The sequence below is a fragment of the Fistularia commersonii genome, chromosome 16, assembly GCF_037954325.1.
Source record: "Fistularia commersonii isolate RoL2024-O1a breed Wild chromosome 16, RoL_Fcom_v1.0, whole genome shotgun sequence".
Classification (NCBI taxonomy): Eukaryota; Metazoa; Chordata; class Actinopteri; order Syngnathiformes; family Fistulariidae; genus Fistularia; species Fistularia commersonii.
In genome coordinates, this window is record NC_141299.1 from 7,825,700 (window position 1) to 7,839,236 (window position 13,537).

Consider the following 13,537-nt stretch of genomic DNA (forward strand, 5'->3'; position numbering starts at 1 on the left):
CTTTCCCCTGCATTAGAAAGAAATATGTAGCTTTGTAACTGTATGGACTATTAAGTTATTTGGAAAGTATTGACATTGATTTTAAGCCTCCATCTGCCCCCTCTCAAGGTGCATGACCTCTTTCCTGGTGATATTTAAAAAGGCAACCATACTTACTATGTCTGGGTTGACACCTCCAGAAACCTCAGATAACATGTAAAATGTTTAAATGGAAGTAGCGGCCGTTTTCTACCTGCACGTGTGATACCTCTCCTGTCCTGTGGAGGTCCTCAGGCTATAAGAGCTTGGAAGTTTGTAGACAGTTTTGACAGTCAGGCTGTGTACCTTTATGGATCCACAGTATGTCTTTAGTGTAAATGCTACCTCTGAGTATTGAACCCGTTGCTGGTTTTATTTTTGTATGCCAGAGTGCTGCACAGTTCCAAATGAGACCTAGTTGGTGATGAATACCAATTTACTCTTAAAAGTGCAGGAGGCTGATATTTATATAATATATAAACAATGAGTTTATGTCATGATGCCAAGGAGGGAGTCATTAGCATTGCTCTTCATCAAAAATCAAAATCAAACTCCGCCTTATAAAGATTCCTTAAAAATGAATCCTGTATAATGCATAGGGGGATGGCATTTTTATGTTAAGTAAATATTACAATGACGATAATATTGCTCAGTGTCAAAACAATTAATCACACATAAACATAAAATGCATTCTGCCCCTGGCCCTTTGTCTCTTAAATAAAGACAGCAAGCGCATGATTTAGAGAACGTCCGGTTCTGCATCCACCAGAGTTTTTTAAAGGTGATGTCAACTACTACATCATATTGCGAATTAAAACTCACAAAATATGCCTGTGTTTTATACTTTAGGACAGCTTATAAGTATGAGTTACTTCAAGACAAGGACATGTGACTGATTTTGTTTTGTAAAAACACTCAATTTTGAATGAATAGTCAACATACTCAGGCCTGCAAGTAAATGGTTGTGTGTTTTTAGTTGTAATTTAAATGTTTCATGTAGCTGTATGTTATAAATGCAACTAAAGAATTATGATATTACTTCTAAGTTGATGATGCAGCCTGTGTCCATAGATTAGCCATCACTTGACACACACACACAGACACACACACATGCGAATATACATAAAAGAAGGATTTAGCTAGAGGATACCAGTTTATGATTTAGCACATCATAGACATCATGGTAGCTTCGATTTTCAGAAAACTACTCGAGCCGGTGGATGGATTGCTCATGTCCCCTCTCTGAGCTGTCTCGGCTTGACTTTCCCTTGTAAACAAGGACAATTACCAAGCTAATGAGTTGAGAAAAAAAACTGCTTGAGTGATTGATACTCTCGATGGGGAAATTAATTTGATATTAATAGAGCACTTGGCAAGATAAATAGATAATGATGTGTGAGTCCTCTCCTTGATTGATAATAGATGGATTGATGGCTGTCTTAATACAAGATGTTCCTTAGACATAAATGAGGTTGCCTTGATGAGGGTTCAGAGAATCATGGAGATTGAAATCACTTTGACACTGTTATTTAAGGTGTCACAGAAGTTCTTCCGAGGATGAAAATAACACTGATAGTACTTAGTGTAGCTGGATGGGTAATGGTTCAAGCTGGTGTAGAGGAGAGCAATTCATGCAGAAAACAATGTTGCATTTAAACGTACAGTCATGTTGTGTTTAGTGATGCATGTAAAGTTCGTGGGTTAAATGGTGCTTGGGATGTTGGCCTGCCATTGCTGTAAACTCATTCAGCTATTGTGACATTGTGTTTACCTTCATTTTCTCAAGTGCCGCCTTAGGTGATCACCTTGTGTTATCACCTGCAGCTTCCCGAACCCTGGCAAGACTCTATAAACCTCTTTGGCAAAGCATTTTGCTTAATGATGCAATCACTGTCTGATTGTTGTCGATTGTTGAGGAGAAGGCGTTTAACTTAACCAAGCAACACTGCTTGTTACGTGGTTACAGAACAGAGACCTTGCTATCTCTGAAGCAATTTGTGTGTGTGTACGTGTTTATGGATGTGGACATGGATGTGGATGTGAATGTGTCTGTGTGTGCTTTTTGGAGAGCAACAGTTCCAGAGATTACATAGCTATCTCATACCACAGGCTCCCTCATACCTGACTAACTCAATCGTTCTATGTCTCCTCAATAATCAGAGTGACAGTAAGCAACGAGACATATCTCACCCACTGGCTCACACCCGAATCTGGGTATTGACCTACATAACAAATCATGCGCTCCTGGCTTCTGTGATAGAGACTCCGGGGGTGGAGGGGTGGAGAGGCATCAGGGTTTGGGGGTAACTGGCTTGATTGGTAGTCAAACATCAGTAAACATCCTCTGGGTTTTTGCCCCTTCTTGTATTTTTAGTTAAATACGGTATACCAAATCAACATACTCCTGCATTTTCAGCAGTGCTCTCTCTGCCACCTTAACAGTAGAGGCCAGCAGGGAACACCTGGCTGTCTAAATGTGTATTTTTATTAACGAGTTCGTGTCGCCAAACTTTTAACAAATGGTCCTCTGGCACACTGACAACCTGAAAAACCCAGCTTGGAAATTAAGCATCTGCATCATAAATCTTGGAAAGTTACAATAATTTGCAATTCACTCCCTCATCAAAGGCAATATTACCCTAATTTATTATCTCCCTGCACAAGGGGCGTGCAAAGGCCGTGGATATAAGAGTTTATCAGGAGGGGGATTGATTTTCATTAACTGATTGTAATAAAGATGAACTGCCTGCACACTGACCAAGAGCCACACTTTATTGTAATTGGGACAATTTATTTCATGAGCCAGTGGTTCTACTTTTTCTTATTTTTCCATATCTGTCTCTGATTCTCAAAGTGTAAATGGAGCACCAGTAGATGGTTCATTTTCTACAGTAATCTGTGTTGTATGGATATGATGGCAGCTAGTTGTAATTAGGCTGACAAGTTGTCCACAGATACTTAACACTGATGCTAGAATATTGCTTAAACTTCCCCAAGTTTTGTAAGTCTTCATTCAAGAAACCAATTTTAAAATTCAAACTTCAATTCATCATATTTCAATATTTTATGGTGTCTTTGTTTTTGTTTGAAAGCAAAATAAAAATATATTAGCTGTGAATACGTATTCTGGAAAATACCCCCCCACACACACACACACGCACACACACACACACACACACACACACTTAATAGATGTTTCATTACATGCTACAGTTGTAAGCAGCTGACTTTATATTGCATTTGTTTAAGTGCTGATGAATAAACATTCTGAATACAATTATATTGTGACATGGTTGGAGATAATTGAGTAAAAACAGTTAATGACTGTTTGCAATATCTTCTGACAACCACATTGCAACAGAAACCCTTTAAATACTACTTTTAAGATTTTACCTGGTTGTTTCAGTTTTAAATTTCCACCTCTTTCTTGCAAGGTTACTGTCCACATAACACCCAGATTAACAAGTGTCTGGTGAAAATAAGCAGCCCTTTGATTTTCTATTCTCTTTCCATATTTATTTGGCGTAGCAAAGAACCACCAGCCTCTGTTATAATCTAAATCTTCTAGCATCAGTTACCAAAAGGGTTCATAAAATTGACCCATTTCCTCAACAGAAGCTGCCAACATCTTTTAAAGGAACTTGAATTCCAGAGGAGACTTCAGTTGAAATGGGAGACTGTCTTACGTCCTGTGAGTCCAAAACAAATATTGGCAAATAGTGTTAAAATTCTAAAGCTGCAGACATGTAGCAGTAACTGGGGTTCGCATTTATAGAGCTATGACATCATTACAGTTTGATCCGTCAGAAACAGGCTCCTGGTTTCCCACAATTGTACCTGTAAACGCTGCAAAGCAGTGAGGAGCAATGATGTGTGCAACAACCCTTTTTTTGCTTTGTGGTTCAGCACTCCATTTTTTATATCATAATATTATATCACAAAACGTCCAGTTTCATTTTTTATTGTAAAATTGGAAAAAAAGGAGAGAAAGAGAGAAAAGCCCCAATAAGCATTTCTTATAGATACATATTTTTATCTTACTATAACCACAAAGAAAATGGTAAATAAGACATGAAATAAATACCTAAATGAACAAATAAGTAAGGAAGAAAGTAAATAAATATATAAACAAAAATAAATCAAAATAAATAAGCAAATTGATAAATAAATACATACATAAAAAACACAAATAAATAAATAAATAAATAAATAAATAAATAAATAAATAAAACCTCAAGTTAAACACTTGATAATTAATTATAAAATTATTAAACCGTCAATCAGTATTATGAAGTACTCTAAGCAGCAAGTATTAAGAAATTTCAACAGGGGAAAAATGTTTGGTTTCTCAGGCTAATACAGAACACATACTTTTTTTAAGTTTTGTCCTTAAATATAAAAAGATACTGCTTTCCCTGTCAGTTAAACCATGCTCTACTGACGCTGCCACAAAAACAGGTGGCGCTCTCCTTTAAAAAAAGAAAGAAAGAAATGAAAATAACAATACAACCTGTAAACAGCATTTTCTCCTCCAGGTTTAATGAATAGTACTGAGATTCCTCTTTTGCGCCCTGTTTGTCACTGAAGTCGACTTCACTGACTCCAGACTATTTTTATATGTTTTTGTTGGCTTTGTGCTGAGAAACCAGAAATTTAACATCTTTATAAAACCATCACCCTCCCCTTTCCCTCCCCAGTTACAAACCCTTTACTTATGTTTACCCAAAGAAAGGTCCTGTGCTGATTTTCCATAATATACAGATTTCATATTTATAATAAGCTACTATCCTTAGCATTCAAACCATAGTTAGAGTCATATTATTAATACATGAGTACCATATTCATAATCTTTAACCCAGTCCCCTTTGAACATGCTCAGAGATTGAAAGGGCACCATGGCAGGATGATATATATATATATATATATATATATATATATATATGAAGAAAAAAAATTGATGCAGAGGGGGAAATGTAAAAGATAAGCTTTCAGATTACTAATGATTGCTGTCATTCATCTCTTTTTCAAATGTTGTTTTTCCACCCGCTCTGATCATACAGATGATAAATAATAATAACAATGTTAATATTAATAATTGTAATAATAAAAACAACCCAATTGGTGTATCGTTTTTTCAGTCATTTCATTACTGGCTCTTTAATAGTTGATATGTCTAAAGTCCCACATTTTCAAGTCCTACATGAGTTCTCTCCACGAATTTCCACTGCTTGAATTTTGTTCAATCCATTTTTTTTTCCTCTGGCAGAATGAAATTATCTTTTCAAACTCATTAAATTTCAGCCACAGCTGGCATCTTTAATTTGCATTACCCAAGCTGTTGTGAAGGCCAAATTTAATTTGATTTTAATAATTCACAGAACTCTTCAGTTGAAATCCCACAAGAAAAGATTTTGGAGCAGGTTTATAAGGGCCTGTGGAGCCCGGGGAAAGAAGGGCATACATCACAGCTTCCTAAAAGCTGCTGGGTCCTGACAGGCGGGAGGAGTGGAGCAGTAACTCACCAGGTTGAAAAAAAGCTGTCTCCTGGCCAATATATATGAAATCTAACCTTTTTGACTGGAAAATCCTATAGTATATCATAACACCCGGAACTAGCCCACCCTCTAAAATGTAGTATACAACAAACACCTCATTCTACCAATAAATATTTCCTGAAAATATAAGAAATGACCTTAAAACTTTGCAGTTCTCAAGATATCTGGCACAAAATTAGTCTAATGAGGAAATGCAGCGGATATGCTGGCGTAATTTGGCAATTCATGATAAGAAAAAGGCATTTCTTTATACAGCATTTAAATATTACTGCTAATAGAACAGTGATTGGGGCTCACAAGCTGACTGTCTATGGTAATTTTATATGTCTCCTCTCTGAAAGGGATCAAGTGAAATAATATCCACATAAATTATAATAAAAAAAATGAGTCACAATGGCTGCAGTATATTTAGTGAAGGCATCAAAGGATGTGGCTCTAGTCGGGCCACAAGGACTGCATGGTCATTTGTTGGCTGAAGCACTGAAGCGCCTATAGCTTAGAACAATGCTCAGACTACTGAGGTTGTTGCAGGAAAGCTGTTTAACATAGAAAAGAAATGGACAAAAAAAAAATAAAAGACAGCTGATTGGATGTAAGTCAGACACTGACAATGATGGAAAAAGCAATTCAAACAACAGTGGAAATTAATTTCATTTCAAATCTCAGATGTGTGTCTCTGTACATCTGTAAAAGCCTCAGCCTGGATCACGCTAGTACAGTTTGGTTGTATCTGCAAGGGCCTGACCAGACTGTTCATGAGCGGCGTGCGGCTGGTGTTAGTGTTAGCTGCCATCATGTTGGATAGCAGTGGTAGCAGCTGTAGTGGGTACATTTACAGACCTGCTGATGTATAATTGAGGGATCATTTTGTTCTTAATTTGACTTCCTAAGGCTGGTAATGCCAGGCAGTTCCTCTCTGTGTACAAGCACTCACAGTTCTATTATAGGCTTTGAGGAGAGAAAACAGCTGCTCTTCACGGAAGAACTCACACAATCGACTCTAACAATGGATACGGATTCTGCCACATCCATGTAAGGGTTCAGCTAAACATTTTGAGACCCCCTTAAACCATGTGACTTGGACAGCTGTCACTGCAGGGCCCTCGACTCAGTTCTAATTTACTATCCTTTGGAACAGTCCTCCAAAATATGTAATCCCCTGAATCATTTCTTTTCTGTCGTTATGTTACGACAGTAACATAAAAATAGGGTGGGTCAAAAAACAAGTGAATAAAGCATCAATAAGATATTTTGGTCTCTGTTGATATATGCCTCAAGTTGCTGTAATCATGGAAAATCGTTCGCAGTGAAAGGGCACAAATAAACTTATGAAGGTTCTCCATTGGGGGAAAATGAAGAGTAATTTAACGTCAATATATTCAATGTAATATCTTTCTCATTTCCTACAAATGTTAAGGAGCTGGTTTGCTGATTTATTGATTGTGTATGTCTTTTGTTGGAACATGATCTGGATAAATATAATAAAGGCAGTAAAGCTGAGGATCCCTTTATATTAATACAAAATTATCATGGTGCGATAGCACAGCTAGAGAATATTCAATAAATGAATAAATAACCCGGTCCTACATATATTTAAAAAATGTCCAAGGTTCCCAATTCACATTTAAGATCCCCTTTGACTCTCTGTAAGAGGGCAGGAATGATAAAAGATCCCATCAAGCCACCAAGAGAAAAATGAACTTTGTCACTCAGTCAATTCATTCAAAATGCCAATGTGTAATTGATTATAAATCTCTTGTCCTGTGGTGCTGCTCCCCGTCTGATCAATATTACCGTTATCCTAATTATGTTACGGGTGAGCTCTCAGCCCCTCTGAACTATTAAGAGCTAGATTTGCTGGCACTGAGGAAGTGAGGAGCCGGAGCAGAGGAGGCTGAGCTCTCTCCTGCTGAGAGCAGCTGGAGATGCTTGCTAGCAGGGGAGCCCTTGACCCGACGGGGGCTATTGTGACACAACCATGGAAATTTTTACCACTGCTGTCGGCCTCATTTGTATATTTTATTTAGCAGTTACAGACATGGGGCTATTTTACTGCTCCACATCCAGCTCAGCCGGGTGGCACAATTACCTCGGTGCTTTATGGTCAGATTATTTGTGATTCCTCAGCTTTGATGATGATGACTTTTACTCGTGTTTGCAGTGACAGTTATGGAATTGAAAATATTTTGTAATAGCTGATGCAAAATAACAGCACTGGTGAAATACCTTTTCGCAACGCGATAGAGCGGATGTCATTGTGTCACTTTTGGCACTATAGAACTATTTTCTTCTTCCGACACAATAACAGAGGATCACACATCCGAGATAAAATGCTGTGATGCAGATGGAGGGACAAAAGAACAAATCTGAAATTGCCCAGATCAACATCTAACCCACATATTCTACGTCACTAAAATTGTACAGCTTTATTTTATTTTTTTTAATACAGTGTTCCTGTTTTGTTTCAATATTCTCAAAACCAGTAGCTATAAATGTAAAAGTAAAAGAAACTGAAACCCCCTCCTCTTTTTTTCAACCTGAAGCTAGTATTTCTTCTTAAGTTCAACTTGCAATATTATTAGTAGTACTTTGTCGTATTAGTATTATTAATACTATATGTTCAGAACAATAAAAATGTTTGGTCCTTTGGTCCCTTAGGGGTGAAAGATTTGCAGTTCTACTGTTGCTAATGAAAACCTCAGTGACCGCCAAGAGTCATAGTTCTGCGCTTGCTGAGAGATGGTGAGAGAAGAAGAGAAAGAGGGACAGAGAAAGAAAGTCTGTTGGTGGATGAATACAATAGTTTCTTTTTTCCCCCCTGTTTTTCTTGATCTTCAAGTTTTAACCCTCATTTGTCCAGTACAGTAAAAGCCACAAGCGCCTCTTTCATTATATATAGGTGTATATAATATGTATATAGAAATCTATTTGTTGTTGCTGCTTTTTTGTTTGTTAGTTTGTTGCTTAATTAACAATTCAAGTCTCAACAAGAAAAGTTCTGTTGTTCAGTCTTGTCTCTTTTCAGTTTTTTTTTCTTTGCAACTCTCCTGCACTGTGCCATCTGTTAATGTTAAGTCCCCCGATGAAGTGCTTCCTCTCAATGTCGTCTTCTGCCGTTACCTATATCTTCATATGTAAATGCTGATATGTCTTCAAAAACTCCTTATGTGTTGATTTTTTTAAAACATAATTTGCTTTCAAAGAAAAAAAGTTTAACTCCTCCGAGATTTCTTCACGTGTCCTCTAAAACCTGGGGAACAGAAGAAAAAGGGCCATTTCAGATCCCCTCTCATACAAAAATGTAATTAAAAAGATATATTCCTTACAGTTTTGATTATTCAAAAGTCTATTGATCTTTGCCAGTTAAGATTTTTTCCATAGCTGAAATGCCAGCTGTGATGATGTTAAGTAATCAATAATAGTTTTTAGAGCTTACTAAAACCTAACAAAATCTCAAAGTGATCTTTTGAATGTGGAGTTCATCTATATTTCTACAATACTGACCACAGTTGCTTGGTAATCTACCTACTGTAGTAGGTACGTTATCTATCTACCAAACCATTTGATATAAATGGCACTACATTTATCCTTGTTTTGCCAGAAATTTAGATGAATATCAAAATTGAAAAACTGGTTTCTGAAACCATGGACCATCATCAATGCTTAACTTTTTTTAATGCTTACCTGTGCAGCTGCAATTAATACTAAAGGTAGGCTGTGTCAGTAGGGGCGGCTGGCATCCTTCGGTCTTTTTAGTTGGACTTTCAACCTCTTCATTCCAATCTGAAAGCCATTCATAGCCTGAATAGCTGCCTGTGCACTGGCAGGGTTGTCAAAACTCACAAAGCCTGTCAAAAAGATGAAGTTCATTAGCTCTCAGAGGAATGAGTAAACAAGTAGTCCTGAGTAAACAAGAGCTGGCTGCTGCTGCTGACAAATGAGCCATTTTTTTTCTTAGACTGTTCATAATGGTGTGTGATGACTAGTATCATTATCCTGTCTATAAATGGGTTTTATCAAAAACATATCTAATCTGACTATATCCCAAAAGGACAGTTTATCATTTGAATACAGTCAGAATGAACCTCCGTATTCCATCCCGCCCCTTGCATACTGCTGAGATACCTCCTCAAATCTATGCCGAACATCTCGCTTCCATCATGTGTTAAAATAAAGCCTTGACGATTCAGTGACCACAAACTGCAATGGAATGTGTCCCTGTTTGCCGCACTCTCCCGTGTCTCTACTGTCTTTAGGGACAGTCAATGACCCATGAAAAAAAGCAGGAGCTGCTCCACGTCCACAGTCACCTGGAAAAGATGCGTATCTAGCCTGCTTGACTCTCGATCCACCCGTGACCCTGGACGGTGTCAAGGGCTGAATGGATGTATGAAGATAGTACAGAGGCAAGAAAAGAGGTGACCTTCTGACCCAACTTCAGGTAAATACATTGGGACTGTGCAGCAGAGACAAGATGGAGAGGAGACGCTGGTTTAGCGCTCAATTCCCTCAGCTCAATTCTATCACACAATATGAGAGTGGTTTCTCTCTTACTCTTTGTTTCCCTGTCTTTTGCATTCACAGAGCAACCATCAATCTTGGTTTATCCCCTCTTTCGTCTTTCTAGATTAATTATACCATTGTGCCCCCTCCTTCCCCAGGCCTAACATTATGTTGTAAATGTATAGTGTATACGTCAATACTGCAAATAGGTCTTCTTTCATGAATTTATATGTTATTAAGTCCCCCCAGGCGGACAGGATTGGCGATCAATGCTGCCAGGGTTCTGTGGATCCCTGAAGTGAAAACAAATGCTGATCTATAATTGTCCTCTGCCTTCTCACATTTGCCCTGCCAGCATGCTCCCTTAAAGTTTTCTAAACCCCGGGGCTTTTTGGTATGAGTAGGCTGACAGAGCCAAATGGGACAGCAGGCATGAAGGTGTGGACCAGTTTCAGCAGTGAGCACTGAGCACATTGACAGATATTGGGGTTCCAGAACGGTGACGCTGATGCTGATACAGCACAAAACCAGTGTCTTTTTGTATTTAATGTGAATTCATACAACACACACACACACACACACACACACACACACACACACACACACACACACACTTCATCACAAACATTAACCAGAAATCATGAGAACATATCTACAAAATAAGCCTTAAATGTTCAAGATACTTGCAATGACAGAAATGTGTATGACTTTGACTGAAGAGCTGTGATAGTGTCAGTGAGTGACTCACCAAAGCACTTGCTCTGATTAGTTGCCCGGTCCATGAAGACTTTAGAGGAGATGACAGTGCCGAAGGGCAGAAACATCTGCATGAGTTCATTGTCACCAAACTCCTGTGGCAGGTGGTAGATGAACAGGTTACAGCCCTCCGGCCCTGAATACATGGAAAGGAAAAGACAGAGGAATGATGTCTGAGGAGGAGAAGGATAAAGACAGACAGGTCTGAAATGTTCATTCTTTGTATGCAGTGATTTGGGTGGACTAAACCAGTTTAGTTTAACTTCCAAGACTTCTGTTACATTACCAGTGAGAAAAAGAGAAGAAATGCCTTAATGGTCACATACAGTTATACATAGAGCACAACATAGGCAAACATTTGACCTCTGCATTTAACCCATCATGGATGCACCATGAGTAGAAGGCAACTAAGGAACAGCACCAGGGGAGCAGTTAAGGTTTCAGTGTCTTGCTCAACAACACTAATCAGCAGGTCAGGAGGAACCGGGAATTGAACCAGGATGAGTTCCAGGGATGACCGCTCTAACCCCCTGCAACACGTCAACATTTGTGGTATTCACAGATGTAATACAATGTAATACAACAGTGCTAATCTTTAGACACAAAGTCCATCCTTTTATGTTGAACTATTCTTTCAGAGCTCTTCAAATTGATGTCAATGAATCCAGAAACAGCAGTAAATGAAATTCATACGCTCCAAAAGACCCTGTTTAATATTCATGAGTTGTAGAATTCAGCCTCATCAAAGTGGTAACTTTGCTCTTCTATCTTGTCATGTACATGAAGTGCAACACAGAGGACCTGATTGCAAAACTTAAATGATACCTGAGCAATTTGCAGTTGGTATAAAATAGGAGTTGGACTTTTATAATAAAGCACTGACATTTTGCAATGTCTCACACTGGCATGATCTCTAATGAGGCCTTGGAAAATATTAAATAATAATGTCCTTTATCTCACCTTAATGATCAGTTACAAAGAATGCGTAGTGTTCAATACTGAAGTAATATTCCTAACTCATTCCTGTGTTTATATGCATTACACCGAATGAGATGTGTACAAGCAATATTGCTCTTCTCTTCTTTATATATCGCCTGCACAAGATGTGTTGTGTGAAGTGTAAAAGTAATAATGTTCTCTCACCCTCACCTTCTCTCTGCTGCTGCTGCTGCTGGTGGATGACCTGGGGCGGCTGGGGCACTGTCTGGCCAATGGGAGTCAGCGTGGTGGCTGGGTAGATTGCTATGAGAGAAGGGGAGGGAGACACAACAGGAGAAATGGGGAGTAGAATAAAATGTGTATAATAAAGATTCGGACGGACAAAAGTATCTAATAATGCCAGTACAAAAATAGGAAGACAACAAATGCAATAAAGTAACAGGGATTTCTTTTGATTAAAGAATAGAAGTCCGACACTTCTCAGTGCTGTTAGCAACAGAAGAAGAAATCATGTGTCCAAAGTTCAGATAAATGAATACCCCCTTGCACTCATGTTACATAAAATGGGCATACAGAGGAGCAAAAACAGGAAAAGATAGAAAGTAGAGAAGAACACCATATGCGTGATTCAGCTTAGTTTAATAACTTGATTAATATGTAAAGTGTCTAGATAGAAAGATAAATGGCATTAAATTAACTAAATGGCAGTTGAGTCAATGTGTTACTTGACGAAAAATCAGTACTCACTGCAAAGCCTGTGTTACTTTGCCAATGTCTGTTTGTCAATCAGTAAATCAGACGGTACCAATGAGACGCTGGTGTCAAACAAGGTGACCCTCCATCAGCTGCAGAGTGACCGCGGAGCCTCACTGGCTGAGAATCCAAATGTTTACATAACACATTTTTCTGAGGTGTGGGGAAAGTAGCTACAAGACAGAATATCAGCATCCATGCTGTTATTTTTAAAATCTCCATGTGAAACTGATAGGCACTTCTGCTCTCGGCCTGTTTGTGGCCCATAGCACAAAAACTGAATAACTATACCATAATTGAATATTTACTATTTTTTGCCAAAAAACAGCAAATGGAAAATAGTGCAAGGGCAAATATCAAATTGCGGCATCATATTATTTAAAAAAAATAAAATAAAACAAAAACAAAAACAAAATAATAGATGATAGAATTGTATAAAATGATTCACACCAAGTGCCTTTCACTATTAAATTGCTTACTTGAGATGACTGAGGTTAAGCTAAACGATACTCTAGTAGGATTGGGGACAACTCTGAATTACATTTTATTTAACTTCACAGCTGAATGAAGAAATATACAGCATATGTTGAAATGACGCGATGTGTATTGTATTCCAATTTGTGAAAGAAGACTTTGTTAATTAAAAAAAAATGAAGTAAAGTGGAATCAGGGGCTAGATATATGTGCCCATGATAGCTTTGTCGAGCCAGTTAGAAGTCAGAGTTAGAAGAGAAAAGACTTTAAAAGCATGTTTGACTCATCAATTCTCCAGTCCATGGGGAACTGTGGGAAGCCGCAGTTCTGGGATCTACTGTGATGAAGACTAATGTCATCAGTGTTTGAAATTTTCATTAAGTGGCAGCATGGTAATACATTTCATAGTTTCCCTGTACATCCTGCAAGGATTATAGAATTTAAACTAAAATATTCTGTGTTTATTAGTGTGGTATAAAACCATACAGTAAGTGCCATAAACCCCTGATGGTATCAAATCTCTTAATTATTTTGGTATT

General features: G+C 38.0%; 1 protein-coding gene across 3 annotated transcripts in view; it reads right to left on the reverse strand.

The window, feature by feature from the left end:
* Positions 1–3,391: 3,391 nt before the first annotated feature.
* The window catches only part of celf5a (cugbp, Elav-like family member 5a), a 199,494-nt gene continuing 189,348 nt past the window's right edge, over positions 3,392–13,537 (reverse strand). For all 3 annotated transcript variants that reach the window (XM_086161123.1, XM_086161124.1, XM_086161125.1), the window contains exons 9-12: positions 11,982–12,074; positions 10,825–10,968; positions 9,258–9,421; positions 3,392–8,823 (exon numbers count right to left, since the gene is read on the reverse strand). In XM_086161123.1, coding sequence (XP_086017249.1) covers positions 9,294–9,421; positions 10,825–10,968; positions 11,982–12,074 — 365 coding nt within the window. In that variant the 3' untranslated portion in view covers positions 3,392–8,823; positions 9,258–9,293. The remainder of the gene's footprint in view (positions 8,824–9,257; positions 9,422–10,824; positions 10,969–11,981; positions 12,075–13,537) is intronic.